The 17,770-nt window shown below is 32.9% G+C and overlaps 1 protein-coding gene across 1 annotated transcript in view; it reads left to right on the top strand.

Annotated features, from left to right (window-relative positions):
* Positions 1-12,847, top strand: part of LOC149780222 (band 7 protein AGAP004871-like) — an 88,280-nt gene extending 75,433 nt beyond the window's left edge. Inside the window, exons 7-9 of the mRNA XM_089936985.1 lie at positions 776-831; positions 2,408-2,486; positions 6,705-12,847. Coding sequence (XP_089793111.1) covers positions 776-831; positions 2,408-2,486; positions 6,705-6,893 — 324 coding nt within the window. The 3' untranslated portion in view covers positions 6,894-12,847. The remainder of the gene's footprint in view (positions 1-775; positions 832-2,407; positions 2,487-6,704) is intronic.
* The last annotated feature ends 4,923 nt before the right edge of the window (positions 12,848-17,770 follow it).

Below are 17,770 nucleotides of genomic sequence, written 5' to 3' on the forward strand. Positions count from 1 at the left end.
TGAGTCTCTCTCTATACTACCCCTCATAAAATTCCAGCCTTTCAATATCTCTGTAAGCTATCCCCCATGAAAGTCCAGCCTTTGATTCTGTCTGTATACTACTCCCTATGGGGCCCTGAGTGGCCGAGTGGTCTAAAGTGCTCTCCAGTACGGATCACTGCCATCTGACCTTTGTCTGTGTGGGTTGGAGTCAAGGATTCGGCCAATGTTGGTATGTGAGAAAGCTTGCCAGTAGCTTCTCATGGGTCGGTGGTTCTTCCCGGGGTTTTGCTGGGTTCTTCCTCCACCATTAATACTGGCCGCCATGCATAGCCTATCGTGTGCTGAAAAATGATGTTAAACCCAACAACAACAACAACAGTTATTCCCAATGAAATTCCAGTCTTTGAGTGTCTCAGTAAACTATACCCCATGAAATTCTAGCCTTTGAGTCTCTCTGTAAACTATCCCTCATGAAATTCCAGCCTTTGAGTCTCTGTAAACTATTTCCCACAAAATTCCAGCCTTTGAGTCTCTCTGAAACAAATCCCCATGAAAGTCCAACCTTTGAGTCTCTTTCTAAACTTTCCCTCATTAAATTCCAATCTTTGAGTCTCTCTCTTTCTCTCTCAAAAGATTTATTGGAAAGTTATACAGCACAATGTACATGCATGTGTGCATTGACAGTTGCATCAAACTGTTGAGACACAACATTCTTAAAACTTTGAGCTAACTTCTTCAGCACTTTATATGTATTAAGTGGTTCACATGCATTAATTATTCACTTTTTCTCCAGGAAACCCTGGATGATGCCACTGACCCATGGGGAATTAAGGTTGAGAGAGTTGAAATGTAAGTACTGTAACAGTTACAGAATGGTAACCATATTTATGGTAAATAGTGCTGTTGCATATATATATATATATATATATATATATATATATATATAACTTTCACTGAAAGTTTAAAACTAAATATTTTACAGCATCAGAATTGAAGATCCTTTCTATTTTTTAAAATTCCTTAATGTCATGAATGTGATGCTATACAGTACTTTATTAATTAATACTTTGAACTGATATGTATTAATTAACACTTTGAACTGATATGTATTAATTAATACTTTGAACTGATATGTATTAAGTAATACTTTGAACTGATATGTATTAATTAATACTTTGAACTGATATGTATTAAGTAATACTTTGAACTGATATGTATTAAGTAATACTTTGAACTGATACGTAATAAGTAATACTTTGAACTGATATGTATTAATACTTTGAACTGATATGTATTAATTAATACTTTGAACTGATATGTATTAATTAATACTTTGAACTGATATGTAGTTAGTAATACTTTGAACTGATATGTAATAAGTAATACTTTGAACTGATATGTAATAAGTAATACTTTGAACTGATATGTATTAATACTTTGAACTGATATGTATTAATTAATACTTTGAACTGATATGTAGTTAGTAATACTTTGAACTGATATGTATTAATTAATACTTTGAACTGATATGTATTAATTAATACTTTGAACTGATATGTAGTTAGTAATACTTTGAACTGATATGTAATAAGTAATACTTTGAACTGATATGTATTAATTAATACTTTGAACTGATATGTAGTTAGTAATACTTTGAACTGATATGTAATAAGTAATACTTTGAACTGATATGTAATAAGTAATACTTTGAACTGATATGTATTAATACTTTGAACTGATATGTATTAAGTAATACTTTGAACTGATATGTATTAATTAATACTTTGAACTGATATGTAGTTAGTAATACTTTGAACTGATATGTATTAATTAATACTTTGAACTGATATGTATTAAGTAATACTTTGAACTGATATGTATTAATTAATACTTTGAACTGATATGTAGTTAGTAATACTTTGAACTGATATGTATTAATTAATACTTTGAACTGATATGTATTAATACTTTGAACTGATATGTATTAAGTAATACTTTGAACTGATATGTATTAATTAATACTTTGAACTGATATGTAGTTAGTAATACTTTGAACTGATATGTATTAATTAATACTTTGAACTGATATGTAATAAGTAATACTTTGAACTGATATGTAATAATTAATACTTTGAACTGATATGTAATAAGTAATACTTTGAACTGATATGTAATAATTAATACTTTGGACTGATATGCATTAATTAATACTTTGGAGTGATATGCACGATTTATAGATCCCATAGATTTAAGTTTGTGGTGCTGTCTTTGTGATTGTTAATTTTTAGATAGAAATATTGTATCTTGCAATTATCATTGCGTTGGATGAATGATATTTTCTTTTTGGAATTTCAGCAAAACAAGTATTACTTAACATGACTTTTTACCTTGTACATTTCCAATTTTAACATTTAATATTTTTCAGGAAAGATGTTCGTCTGCCAGTTCAGATGCAGAGAGCTATGGCTGCCGAGGCTGAGTCATCACGTGAAGCCAGGGCAAAAGTAAGTGTTCACAATATAGAAAACTCCAGAGTGTTTGTGTCCGAAGTATGTTGTATATCCATGTGTAATTCACACTTTACTATGCCAGTAGATCAGGGTGTCCGTCAGAACCTTGATACGTATCCTTGTGTACTGTGCACTTTACTGTGCCAATAGATCATGGCCTCTGTCAGAAGTAGGTTGTGTATCCATGTGTACAGCACACTTTACTGTGCCAGTAGATCTGGGTTTCTGTCCAAAAAATGGTATAAATCCACATGTAATGCACACCTTACTGTCAGAAGTGTACTATGTATCTATGTGTGTTACACACTTTACTGTGCTAGCAGACCAGGATCAGTGTCAGAAGTGTGCTATGTATCGATGTGTACAGAACACTTTACTGTGTCAAACGTGTGTTATGTATCCATGTAATGCACACCTTACTGCGCCAGTAGATTAGGGTCTATCCTATTCATTCTAGTATGTCAGTATGTTATATAACAGAAGATCTGAGTCTATAGAGTCCTTACAGTTTAGTGGGCATGGTGACTAGATGAATATGATAGGTGGAAATATATTCCATTCCAAGAACTCTCAGTGGTGTGAGTCTTTGCTTCCAGGACCACAATGTTTGGTCCTGGACTCTCAGTTTGAACACCTTGTTTAGTTTTTTTGTGTAGTGGAGTCAATACATCATTTATCCAATGATAAACCCACCTTTTGCAGCATTTTGGCAAATATTTAATTGTATACCTCTCCTTTGAAAACTTGCACACAACAGATTGTCCAAAAGAACAGACTGCAGCATAAACAATGGTACAGATTACCAAGGTACTTCTGAACAAATTAAGAAAGGGATGACATTGTTAGCAATAGAAAATAGAAGGCTGTTAAATGCTCGAGAACTCATTATATAATTGTGATTCTGTATAGAATACCTTTATTTTCAAGATAACCAATCTCTGAAAGATCGCTATAGAAACATTACCCTAAGACATTTCAATACACATCACATGAATGCCAACAAAAACATTGTGCATGCTTTATGTATGTGGATATGTTTTAGTGTTATTATTGATTTAGAATAGAACCAGATAATGTTTAAAAAAAGACTTTAAACAAATTGTTCTATCCAAAAAAAAATTGTACTGATTTCTTTGTTAGTATTTACAAAATCTCTGATCATCCTTGAGCACACCTCTGAGTGCCAGTTCACGAATTTACATTCATCAAATAATTTGTATCTCACTTCTCAATAAAGAATTCTGTTTGTGAAACTAAGCTTTATTTGATTGGTTCCAATGCTATCCTTGATCACAATTGTGAATAATTAGGATAAACGACTGATTAATGCCATATACTTTAATGAAGTTACTTGTATAATAATATTTAAAATTTGCCAGTTGAAATGAGATGACTTGACTCATGACCATGACCACTAGCTCTTACATGGGTAGGATTTGTATGCCTTTTAACATTTTTTTATATATTGCATCCTTTACTTGATTTGGTAAGAAAAGGCATAATTACATGGTATTGCAAAGCTGGTAAAGTTTAAATTGATCGTAACAATGCAGCACTTCTACAAGTTACATATCAAAGCATAGCTGGCACTTATTTAAGTTTTCACTGAAATGCACTTGGGTATCACTTTGATGGTTGATTGACACTTTTCATACTTGGATAATAATAATAATAATAATAACGAGGACTTTGTATAGCGCCTAATCTTTAGAAGCTCTAAGCGCTTTACAACATTAGACAACACCTGTAAGATAAAAAACATATAATGATATACAAGAGGGCATATCACATTGATGATTACATAGAAACTAATGTAAAAGATTAAACTAAAACATAAATTTCCTTTTTGACAAAACTTACTTGATTGGTATTTGTTAAAATGTTGCCACTAGTAGGCATGACTAGTGTTCTCATTGATTGTTATTTACAAGGCATTTAGATTTTTTTAAAAACTTTAAAAAAGATATGACTAATCAAAATGTGCAAATTCCTTGATATTGATTCCATTTCTGTCTCACTAGTCTCCATTATTAACAATAAAACAAATGATACATCAAGGTTTCATTTATCAATTTTGATGTAGATTTTATTCAGATTCATCATTTTGGGAAGTATTTTCCACAAGATTAAGTGGGATCCACACTAGCCTCTGTGTTATAAGTTATCAAGATGAGCTAAAATGAGGAAGCAGTGTAGTATTTTAGTCTGTCATTAGTCCATCTTCAGTTTTTTGACAAATGTATCAGTCTGGTTTCTGATCTTATCATGAGAGACATGCTGTATTTTGTTGGATTGTGTTTTTGCTGGACACCCAGAGAAAATCTGATTTTCATCTATCTCAGATTTTGGTTTATAATTTTGTTCTATGGCCAGAGTTAAGTCTTCCTCAGTCTAAGAGTGGAGCTCATTTTGGTTTCCATCACGTTATGTTATTTATTGATATAAACTGTTGTTAAATTTCCACAAACCTTTACCTCTGATGAAATTATTTGAATTCAAATACAATGTTACCATGGAGTGGCCAGACCTATAACTTGGTTCAGTGGTCACTTTTCCTACATTTGGCATAAGAAATCCAATCTTGCTTGTTTTAGGACTTTTCTTCTCTGTGTATATCTCTTTAATCCTGCATTTACTATTCTAAATAGATCCACAAGACAGAAAGTTTCTTTTCTATTAAACAATGCATTTCTAGAATTAAGGTTATTTAAATTTCTATTATTATATGAATCTAATTCTGGATCTTGTACCACATTATGTTATTTATTGATGTATAATGTACAGTTGTCTTTTGGAAATTGTAAGTAAAACAGCATATACCTTGATCTGCAAGTGTATTATATACAACGTCAAATCAGAGTCTGTGTCATTCACAGTCAGGTGCATGTTCGCCATATATACATTAACTTCAGACATGAAGTGGGAAACTTTAGATATTTATTTCAGGAATTTCAAAAACTCTGGTGGGGGTGGGGTGGTATGATGTGTTGTTGGTTTTCAAACTGTGTCCTAAGTATATCACAGCCAGTTTCTATAGTAGACTGTTTCAATTTGGCAGGTGTATTTGCAATAAAACATTGCAAAATATGTCCAACACCTATGTCCATCAGTAGTATCCTCTCTCTAATCAGTATAATATCACTAATCTTTTGTCACGTTTGCTGTTTCAAAGTTTTATGGATCACTGCCATGTCACATCTGTCTGTGTGGGTTCGAGTCTCAGATTCGGCCAATGTGGGTATCTGAGAAAGCTTGCCAGTAGCTTCTCATGGGTTGGTGGTTCTTTCGGGGGTTTTCCCGGGTTCTTCCTTTACCATTAATACTGGCCGCCATGTATAGCCTATCATGTGCTGAAAAATGGCGTTAAACCCCACAACAACAACAACATGAAAGTTTTAAGACATTTTTCCAAATGGCTGAACGATGTGTCCCATCACTCTTAAAGGTTTTTATTTCACTTTGCCTTACCTCCGTTCTTGATTCTCATGGCACCTAGGGGGTTGGAAGAGTGTCAATGGCACTTTTAACACAATTATAACTATATCATGCCAAAGAAATTGGAGCCGTTCCCAAGGACACACTGAGGCAGCAAACCCAGGTTGGCCTGGGTAGGTACTGAAATTCTCAAAACTAAATAAATAGTCTGGCTTAATAAATATAAAGGCTTCATGGAGTGTGAGTACTGCATTTGATTGATTTGAAAGTGAGTGGATGTAGCAGTTGATTGATGTGAAAGTACGTGGGTGTGTGTACAGCATTTGATTGTTCCGAATGTGAATGTGAATGCAGCTTTTGAGTGTTCAGGAAGTGGTAATGGTCGAGTTAAATAGGATTAGATAGAACAAGTTAGGCTAGACCACATCAACCAAAGTTAAAAAAGTAAGCTACTGGCAAGCTTTTCTTACATACCCACAGTGGCCAAGTCCAAGACTGGTCAGACCCACATGGACAGTTGTGAGATGGTAATGATCAATAAAGGTGAATGATTCAGACCACTTGACCACCTAGGTAAACTTTTTTATAAGGATGAAAAGTGTACAATTAAAACAAGAAAATTAAAGGGCATATTTTTGCACATAAATGAATTAGCAAGTTATGAATACATTTGATATTTTAATATAACAATAATCCTGAAATTATTGAACATTAATTTAAGATAGTTTACTGTAGTTTAAAAAAGCAAAGTGCATTCTTTGTTTCTCTATGGTCCAGGTTATTGCTGCGGAAGGAGAGATGAAGGCTTCTCGAGCTCTAAAAGAAGCTGCTGATATTCTATCTGACTCACCTTCGGCACTTCAGCTGCGATATCTCCAGACTCTGAACAGTATTGCAGCTGAGAAGAATTCCACCATCATCTTCCCAATTCCAATTGACTTGATCAGGTCATTCTCAAGGAAATAAACAACCGTATTGAAAGTATAGCACATGGGAGAAATGTCTTTTATGAAAGAATATTTGTAGAGATATTATATCTATTTATAGCAGTAGAAAGTAATAATGATTCTCATATTTTGTGATGTACAGAGATTTCTCTTTGACCTACTGATGTAAAATCTTTATAGTTATTAAGAAATTACTACAGGTATTTTTTCTAGTTGGTACTTCAGCAACACCTTTTTATATAGATATGCCCATTTGCACTTTTTAAAATGGACTTTTTCATACAACTACTCACCTGCTAGTAAACACTGTTCAACAACCTTTTTGAAAATGATAGAATATCATGTGGAATAAAACAGTATGTTGTAGGAACTTTTTAAAATTGTAGATGGCAGTCATTAGTATTTGGATAAAGTCATATACCATCATTATTCTAAATGCCAGGACCTTATAATTTTCTGGACACCATACTTTCAAAATTTGTAATAAATTTCAGTATTATGTTCAATGTCCAGACTCCTAGTGCATTTTTTAAGATGACAGAAGAGTATTCAGGTTGGAATATAAAGTGAAAAAAGAGCTGATTGTATTGAAAACCATCAAACTGTTCTAATTACCCTGATTCCTTGGCCCTTGTAGCTTTTTATATTTCTGCTGGCTGAGAGGCAGGAAAGCAAATCCTAAGAGGCATCATCCTATTTAAATTTTATTGCCACTAATGTAAAGAATTTCTAGTTGCTAATAAGTAGATAGGGGCCAAATAAATTTACTTTAAATATATACTAAATTTAGAATCAACTTTATTTTCCTGTGTTTGTTCCTTTGGTTTTTTTAAAGTTTTTTTTTATGCCATCAGATTCTCAGGAATTAAACCAATTGGTTCTTCACTGTCCCCATCGTTGGGACTCAGTGGGTGCATGCACAAAAAGGGGCATGTCACTCTATTTTCATTTTTACTACACAAGATAACTCTATTGGAACTGAGTATCTAATGCAGCTTGCAAACTCATCTCCAACAATAGTATATTTGCAACACCAACCAGTATTCTTTATTTTTAAAGCAAAACACCAAAACATTGTCATTTAAGTACTTTTAATTTGCAAACTAGGATACAATGCATTATAGTTTACATAGTTCACTTCTGATTAGCATGGATGCATTAATAAACAATAGAGAAATAAATGTTCTGGACACACACACACATACACAGACACACACTAGTACTAATCATAAGAGACTTAAGTCTATTCTTGCATGTGGCACTTTGAAAAACATTGTATTCTTTATTTGATCTTTGTGTTTCTTCTCCATCTTCACCTGCCAGTTTTCAATGTGATAACCCTATCTACACCTTGGCGTATCCAATCAAATTTAAGTAACTAAACTTTGAACACTGTTCCTAAATGATCGAGACAAGGGGAGCACACAACTTGAATGGACTGATAAATAAACGATTTTCCACTGCCAGTCTGTGTTTGTACAAATACCTATCACTGAGATACACCTATAATGGGCTCCATCTGGTATAGAGTCATACTTTTGATGTAAATCTTAAAAAGTATCCTTTTGAAGTAAATTGCCTCCACCATTTCCAACAGATGCACTATGCACCGCCATTACATACTGTTGGTTAGTTGACATTACATACTAAGGGAGGGAACAGATGTTGCCCAGGTGTAGTTGGGGTTGTATCAAAATCTTGGCTAGTGAAGATGGTTTCTACTCAGGAAATTTTAATTTATTAGAATGTAGTCATTTATCACAAATGTGCCTTTGTTCAATTTCCCTTTGTGAAATAAATGCTTTGGACATGAGCACAAACATTTTTATCAAGAAATGAATAAATTCTCTCATTTCAGGTTTATTTTTAAGAAAATATTACTCATCATATTTTCCTATTCATGTACTGGATGAAGATGTTAACTTTTTAAAACTAACAAGATTAAATTGCATTTTAACTAAGTCAGCTTGTGTTATAAATAAGTTAGCAATATCAGCTTTTATTATAAAGTTGCACAAAATTCATGTTGTAATGACGGTGAATGCAAAAATGTTGCAATTCACATTTGATAGGAAAAAGATATATCTTCAGCTTCTGGTATTTTTTTCTATGATTGTATTTGACATGCAAGGGTGGGTTATGTGTATTTAATTTTACTTTTTCTTTTCTATGTTTCTATATGTTAATGCATAATAAGTAAAACTGCATACAATAAAAATTAAGCACCCATTAAACCAATAGTTCATTCGATTCTAATTTGTTGGGGCGGGGGGGCTTGGAGGGATTGAAATCCCTCTGCATCTGTGCTATATTATCCATTATCTTTTACTAAATATATTTTCTTTTACTAATAATGATAATAAATTATATTGGTGTTTACTATAGTAACAACTTTAGTAGCAAACTATGGGTATCCTGGCCTTTAATGTGAATTTTTATGTGAAAGGAGGCAACTAAAATTTAGGCAAATGATTAGACTGGGTAGTAATGTCCCATGTATATTGTTCCAAAACTAGTAACATTTTAACAATATTAGTAAATGCTGTTAAAAGAAAATCACCAGAATAATTCTTAAAATAATATTTTACATGTTAATATAAGTTCTCTAGTGATGTATAAAGCAAAGTAGAATGATATAAATGTTACTTTGACTGGTTTATGGTAGCAAAATGAACCATGAACAGAAGTATCTTGGGAGTTATGTAGTGTCACTTCAACCCTCTGCATTTTCTATACTTGGATTAATATTTTTAGTATCTTAATAAAGTTAATTTCTAACTTGTCTACAAATCTTAGATGAGACACAGTCTCACAGTTACAAGAGTACTGTATTGTTGTTTTTGTTGCTATTTGCCGCGGCATGAGTATTAAGCAATTGAAACTTGATGGGTACATTCATTTTGAGTGAGACTTGGCTGAAATTTAATGATTAATGATTGATTCAATAGAACCAATCAACCATTTATTTTTATCAATTGGGTATTTTTTATTTTTTATGTTTTTCCTTGACAATCAGTTTTGATATTTGGTTAAGTTGCTTGTATTCTTATAAGGATCATTGTTTTCAATATATCTCTTGCTTTGGTTATACTGAACAACAGAGTTATTAATTTTAAGGTTGTTTTTTTTATATGTATTTACTTCTCTGCAAAGATTTTATTCAAGCTAGTTGAATACAGTATTTCTCCCATGATAAGCTTAGGTGCCAGCTACATAAAGTTGCCAAAAAATTAGGATGGGTTTATTATCAAAGACAGATAATATGTGCACAAAGCTTTACAAGTCGGGGAAATGTCTTAACATCAAAGATGGGCTTATCCTGTTATGACTCTAAGCTATTAATAAAATTTTGAGAGAAAACTTACAGTATTATGAAGTAAATCCCAAATAATCCTGATAATTTAAAAGCTCTTTGAAAGTCCAAAAGAATGAAAAGTTCCACATAAATTTCAAACCGAAAATGTATTGGGGAAATGTATTGGTCCACCAAGAATCATGACCTTGTCAAGATGGCATTGGCTTGAACTCCTTTGAAATATTCACAACAGTTCCAGAACAGAATAATATTATAGTCCAAATAGTGAGCACTTTCAGTTTCCACTGAACAGTCCAAATGAACGTTTTTCCTCTTGAATAAGATCTAAACACAACACAATACATGTCTGCAGACTTACAACAGGAACACAAGGAATGAGAATGACTCCAGAAATTGGAATGAACCCTGATTACTCAGTTCTTTCCTTATATACACCTTCTATTAAGACTATATTTCACAACATACCCCATGTGACAGACCTTACTACTCAATTTGTCTTAAAATCACTCTTCATGTGACCTAGCCCAACCAATGGGAAGTTACTGAATTCTATTAGAACCATCAAAACCCCATTATCCAATGAGAAATTAATCCAAAGGCATCATTAAGTCTTATTATTAAGACTATTATTAGTAATTGTCGGTAACTGTCAGCACATATGTAAGCATCTAATTATAGATCATATGTAATTTTATGCTCTTAAAAGACCCCATGTCATGTGGCAAAATCTAACTAAAAATAATCTGTACAATTTACAACCATGAATAAAAATTAAAATTTTTATTAAAAAATCATGAACCGGTACCAGGTGTTACAAAAAAAAAATGATCAAAACAACCATGAGATAAATACAGTGGTTTTAAAAGAAAACTTTGTTTTCTATTTGGTGACTGAAATTTATAGTCAAATGCGGTTTGTTTAACTTTTACAGTCGTTGATTATTTTGAATTGTCACACTCCTAATACCCACTGTTAACAAAAGTAGGTCTCAGTTATTTACTCTTTGAGCTCCAGTGAGGTCATATAATTTATATTCAATGCCTTTGCATTTCAAAACAAGTACTCATCTGCATTCTGTTTAGAGATGTACATGTGCATGAACAGTAATTTATTGGTTTCAGCTGGTATTAAATATTACCACATTGAAATGTACATATATCAGTATTTTATTTAAATTAAATAAGAAAAGTTCTGTCTTAGGCAGTTGTGCATTTATGTTTCACTATTAATATAATTTGTTCAGCCTTGTTTAAAAGGCTTGTATAGATCTTTTTCCTGTTTCTGTTTTTTCCATTTTTCCATTGATTTATTAAATTTGGTTTGAATAATGTTCCTAAAAAGAAATTAGTGATACCTCTCCAGCATAAAAACAGAGGTGGTAGTGGTAGTCAGATCAACATAGAAAAATGTCCCTAAACCAATCTCTTACCAGCAATGTAGCATATCGGTAACACGTACATTGATTTGTGGATGTGCATAAATTCCACAAATTTCCATAGTATATGATCATTTTTTTAATGTTATTTTTTTGGTAAGTGAGATCCTGATACAGTTCTTCTTAATTTGTAAGGAAATCAAAACTTTGACTGAAAACTAGAAATATGTTCATGGAACATATACATTCCACTGCTGTGCCCAAAATTGACCTAAATACAAAACTTAACCAAGATGTGATGGATAGTTCATTGGATGGATAATGGTAACACTATATACCCATATGACTGTCATAGTGAGCTGTAAAAAGAATACATGATATTTTGCAAGGTCAATTATCCAAAGGTTTCAGTTATAGGAAGCTGATCAGAATTATGTAACTCTTTCACATCTTCATATTTGTATTATTAGTTTACTGAAATTCAGATTGTTAAAAATTGCTCAGTACTATATTGTGTGTAATTTTTCATTCACTTAGTATTCATTTTTGGGGGTATTGTACCATTTATCGTATTTGCAAAATATTTACATTTTAGCCAGTCCCTTGGTAGTTGTTTGCTCAGTCTTAAAAATGCAAAGTGCTCTGTATGAAAAATAAAAGGACAAAAATTATAATCTGTATGGAATAATGCTGTATGGAAAAGTTGAAGGTATGAAAACTTGGAGACAGTTTGGTATTCTGTTTTCTGTACAGTACAGTTTAGTATCGTTTTTTTTGTTCAGTACAGTATTCTGTACATGTAATGTACAGTATTTTGTACATGTACTGTACAGTACAGTGTTCTCTCTATGTCCTTACAATACAGTACAGTATTCTGTGTCTAGCATGTTTTATGAATCAACTGAATCTAAGAAATCCATGATTTATGCAGCCATTTAAAAACTGTCACTTTGCTTTTTTTGACATTTGGAAGTGGGAATTTACATATGGCCAGTTTCAGTTGATTAGTTATTGATTCGAATTAGACAAAGTCACTTTTATCAAATGTTTGTGAGGAGAAGAGTAGGGTTGTTGGAATTTATTTGATTCTTTAGTTTTGAATCAGTTTAGAAAAATCTTGGGTCATTTATTGTCCAGATTTAGCTAAGTTTATGATATTCAAATAAGTTGAAGGCATAAATGTTGTTTCTTATTTCTTGCATGAGCATTTCTAAAACATTTAATTGTCTAAAAAGTCAATATTTATATTTTTGTTGCATGTTAATAAAGTATTTAAATTATTGCTATGCAGTTTTCTTCTTGCTTTATTGATTGATTTATTGTTTTGCTATAGCTGACTTTTCTTGATCCAAGGAACAGACAGAAAACAATGTAAGAACAGAATTTTCACCCTTTTATTGTCTTCCTTGTAAAACATTTGCAAGAATTCAGGATTAATTTCTTTTGGGGTTTGTTATTGGTGATGTGTTGATGAAGGTGTCAAAATTATGCTTTTCCAAATTTCAGAAACTGTTGTCTCTAGTTGTGTAACTTAAATGGTGCAATGATCTTGAAGACTCCTGCCAGTGTTAGCAAAAGTAGGTCACAGCATCAACCTTTTATGCTCTAGTTCAGCTCTGTAGACAGGGATGTAAAATAGGCTACATTATTTGCATGTCTCAAGAGTTGACTAATGGAGACCATCTTTTTGACCTAGAATGATATTCTAGCTGACGAAGGTCTTTGAATTTTTGAAAGAAAGCAGTTTATTTAAAAATGTTGACTTTGTATTATAAGTATTTTTCCTTCTTCACTTTTATCTGTTTTGTGTTCCTTTCTTACTTTGTAATATATAGCTATAATTCTGCTAAAAAAGCTTGTACATACATACATAAATAAACATACAAGCATACTCACATATATACCTACCTACCTACATATATACTCTTGTAATTGAATCATGTTTTTACAGTTAGAATTTAGTGAAAAGGATTTTTGAATAATTCATATTAAAATGGACAAACACGGCTAATGGTTGTGATGAATCGCATTGACATTAATTACACTGCAACCATCTGAATGTGTACATGCTATATCTCCTATAAAATCAATAATGCACCCAGTTTCTGTGCTGAGAAAATCAAATCTCCTGTTTTTCAAAATTTAGTTTACGATATTTAGTTACTGTATTATATTTTCCTTCACAAGACTTAAGACACCTGACAAAAACTTTTTCTTTCAAAAATAAATTGAGTTGATAGTGAAAATTTATTCTAAAAGGACAAATAATGAATGCATATGAGATTTAAGAAAGCTTTTATTTTTTTCAGTGATATTGCTATTGTCAAATAAAGCTAAGAAAAATGGACAGTTCACTCATTTAACAGAACAGGTATATGGAGGGTGTTCAGCTTGACAGATGAATAGTGGCAAAATAATGTTGATTACTAAACTTACATTGAAATTGAGTACAGTCCTACCCATTTATGTAGACATCCAAGGGCCCGAGGAAATATTGTCGACATAGGCAAATGTCGATATAAGTGTTGGGGGGGTCTGAAAAAAGATACAAGTTAAATTCTTCAATAAGGGGTGACCTGTCGTCATTGAGTAGCATTTACACTCTGAGAAAACAAACAATGGAAATTTTGAGTAGATGAAGACAAAACCAGTGTGAAATACACTTGTATATTGACAAATTACATTTTGGTTACCTTTGTGTAATAAAATCCACAATAAAATATTGCATCCATCACATCCTAATATGAAAAACATTCACTACGATATTCAATGTCTGCATTAGCACATGGTTGTATAGTTGTTATTTACATACTTCAAGTACATGTACTTAAATTGGCCTAGATTTTGGTCAGTCTGTTCCCATCTTATTGAGGCTACCAAGGTGATGGAGCCATTCACAGGGAAATGAAAACCTGTCAACAAGTTGGTTTAAACAGTACATGTATTTAGTTACAGAAATTATCATGAAAAGTACATAAAAGTGAACAAGAGATATGCAGCTGATATGATTAATGAAGGCATAATATTTGTATACATTGAAACATGCTAATTAGGTATTAAAAGAAAATGATTCTTACAATACAATATTGTAACAATGTCAGCTCAAGTGGTATACATTTAAAATATATCCCGGAGATAACAAGTTATGAATTCTCTCAAAGTAAAATACATGTAGCAGTAAAAGATTTATTTTTAAATTAGTGGAGGTAGTATGTGCTTATTTTTAAATCAGTGGAGGTAGTATGTGCTTATTTTTAAATTAGTAGAGACAGTATGTGCTTATTTTTAAATCAGTGGAGGTAGTATGTGCTTATTTTTAAATCAGTGGAGGTAGTATGTGCTTATTTTTAAATTAGTAGAGACAGTATGTGCTTATTTTTAATTCAGTGGAGGTAGTATGTGCTTATTTTTAAATCAGTGGAGGTAGTATGTGCTTATTTTGAAACAAGCAGAGGCAGCATGCACTAATTTTTAAATCAGTAGAGACAGTATGTACTTGTTTGTATAAATGCCTTTAAATACTGATTCTATACCAATTATTAAATAAATACGTTTATTCACTAGATTAAATGGGACATTGCTGATGGTTTAAAAGGAATGAAGATAACTAGAACAAAGAATCAGATACAATTTTATGCATAAAACAAAAAACTGATTAAACAGAAGCAACAGCAGGACTTTTTTTTAAATGCAAAGGTTTAAATGATTTATGTAGAATCATTCAAATGTAGGAAAAACATCTGGAAACAAAAACAATATTGCCAATTCTGCTATTTCACAATAGCTGATAAATCTGATTTGGCCGCAAGCATGGCCAAAAACTACTCAAAGGGGTAAAAACCAGGAAACATTGGTTTTATCAGTTGGTAACCAATTAAAGTTAATAAGTTTGTCATGATGTCTCAGCCGTTTACTCTTATGATTCACCATAGTGTCTGTAGAAAAGTCCCTTGAGGAAATTGATGGCTTCCTGTCCATGAAGAATTTCCAGGAATTCAAGACCATTTCTTCATTTTAACTACCAAGTGTTGAAACCATCTTTGATACTCTTAAATTGCAAGATTTTAAAATCAGCCCCTGTGTTAGCCAAGTTAGATGCAAGACTGTTACTATTTTCATATAGGACAAACCAGAAACAGCCCTGTTTATGTGACCATCCAAGTCAGGAGAGTTGGTGACAAGATTTTCATCATGTTCATTGTGACAGCCATATTTAAGATCAGATCAGCACCATCTTCATTCAGGACCAACTAGACATCATAACTATTCTGGTGAAAACCCCGTTTCCAAATAACGTTCCATTTAGGTGGAGTGGCAATAACAAGATTTTCAAGATGGCTGACATGTGGTCATACTGGATGTCAGTTTGGCACCATTTTTCATTTAGTACCAACTATGACATAAGCATTCTTGTGAGAACTCAGTGTTATAACTTTCCATCTAGGATTCATAATATTTAAGTTGGCCACTATGGCAGCCATGTTGAAATCAGATTAGCACAATTTTTATTTCAGACCAACAAGACACTATAGGAATCTTCTGGTGAGAACCTCGTGGTTATATAAATTTCCATTCTGAATGAGTAGCAAAAAGACTTTCAAGATGGATGCTGTGGTGGTCATAGTGGAAATCAGATCGGCAACATTTTCAATTATGACCAACTAGACATCATAAAAATCTTCTTGTGAAACCTCAAGTTGTTATGGCTATCAATTAAGGTGGAGTAGCAAATACATTGAAAAAAATGGAAGTACTGGGAGCAGCATTTCCATTGGTACTGACTGGACATGATAAGAAATCTTACTAACCATCAGATCAGCACAATTTTTCAATCAGGACCAAGCAGACATTATAAAAAGTCTTCTACTAAAACCCCATGTTGATATGACCATCCATTCAAGAGAAGCAGCAAAAAACCCCAAGATTTTCAAATGGCAATTATGGCAGCCATAGTGGATGGTTGAGTGAAACCATTATTAAGACCAAGCCAGATATCAAAAAGTCTTCTGGTCAAAATAACTTCCATTCAGGAGTAATGATATCAAGATTTTTTGCAGCCATATTGGATATCAGATCAACACCATTTTCATTCAGGAACAACCAGACATTCAAGTCATGAAGTTGTTAAGTACAACCCCATGTTATGTCCATCCATCCTGGAGGAGTAATATAGCGTATTTGGCATTAAAACCTTCAAACTATTAAATACTCTTGCTAAGAATGGTATACAGAGCACAAAAACCTTTCTGGAGCGGCTAGAAAAGTAGTCAATAACATTGACTATTTATTGGGTATGAGAGATACTGTGTGTGTGTGTGTATGATTTGGATTTTTAACGTAGCTTTAACAATTTTTCAGTCATATCGCTACGATGTCTGCAGTGTGGCAGTTTTTAGTGATGTCAAGCACTGGGGCATCATGCCACAGACATGTGGCATGATGTCCCACCCAGTCACATTATCCTGACACCGGGCCGACCAGTCCTAACACTAACCTCTTAATGCTGAGCGCCAAGCGAGGCAGCTGTTAGTACCATTTTTTTAAGTCTTTGGTATGACTCGACCGGGGATCGAACCCACGACCTCCCGCATCCGAGGCGGATGAGAGATACTAAAAAAAGAGGAGTAAAATAAGGTTGAATGGCTTCATTATTTATGTATTTCATTCACATTAGATTGCTCCGACATTGGTTTTCAATATTTGGAAGATTACTTAGCAATGAAAAAGTTTACTTTATAAAGAAAACCTACAAATCCACTTCACTCTATGTAAAAGTAAATGCGAGATACACCAGTCTAGCACCATATTCATGTATGATACAGCCCATTAAAACTAGGTCAGATCAGAATTTCCTTACTACTGCAATAAACTGAACCTCAACCAGGTCAAAGCTACCAAAATTATTTATATTGCAACAAACATGCATTGGAATATTAATAAAGGAGTCCAACATGGGTAAATAAACTTGGGAGAGCACGGTAAAACTGGGTTGAGTTCTCAGTTCTTATTAAGGTTACCAAAGAGGAATTTGGTGAGCAAACTACAGCACTCTATGTTCAATTAGCACTGTATACATACCAGACTGTTTTGGGGCCCCCGAGTGGCCGAGTGGTCTAAAGTGCTCTTCGTTACGGATCACTGCCATCTCACCCTGTCTGCGTGGGTTTGAGTCTAGGATTCGGCTAATGTGGGTATGTGAGAAAGC

Source organism: Sinohyriopsis cumingii, chromosome 16 (genome assembly GCF_028554795.1).
Source record: "Sinohyriopsis cumingii isolate HCF-2022 chromosome 16, ASM2855479v2, whole genome shotgun sequence".
NCBI lineage: Eukaryota > Metazoa > Mollusca > Bivalvia > Unionida > Unionidae > Sinohyriopsis > Sinohyriopsis cumingii.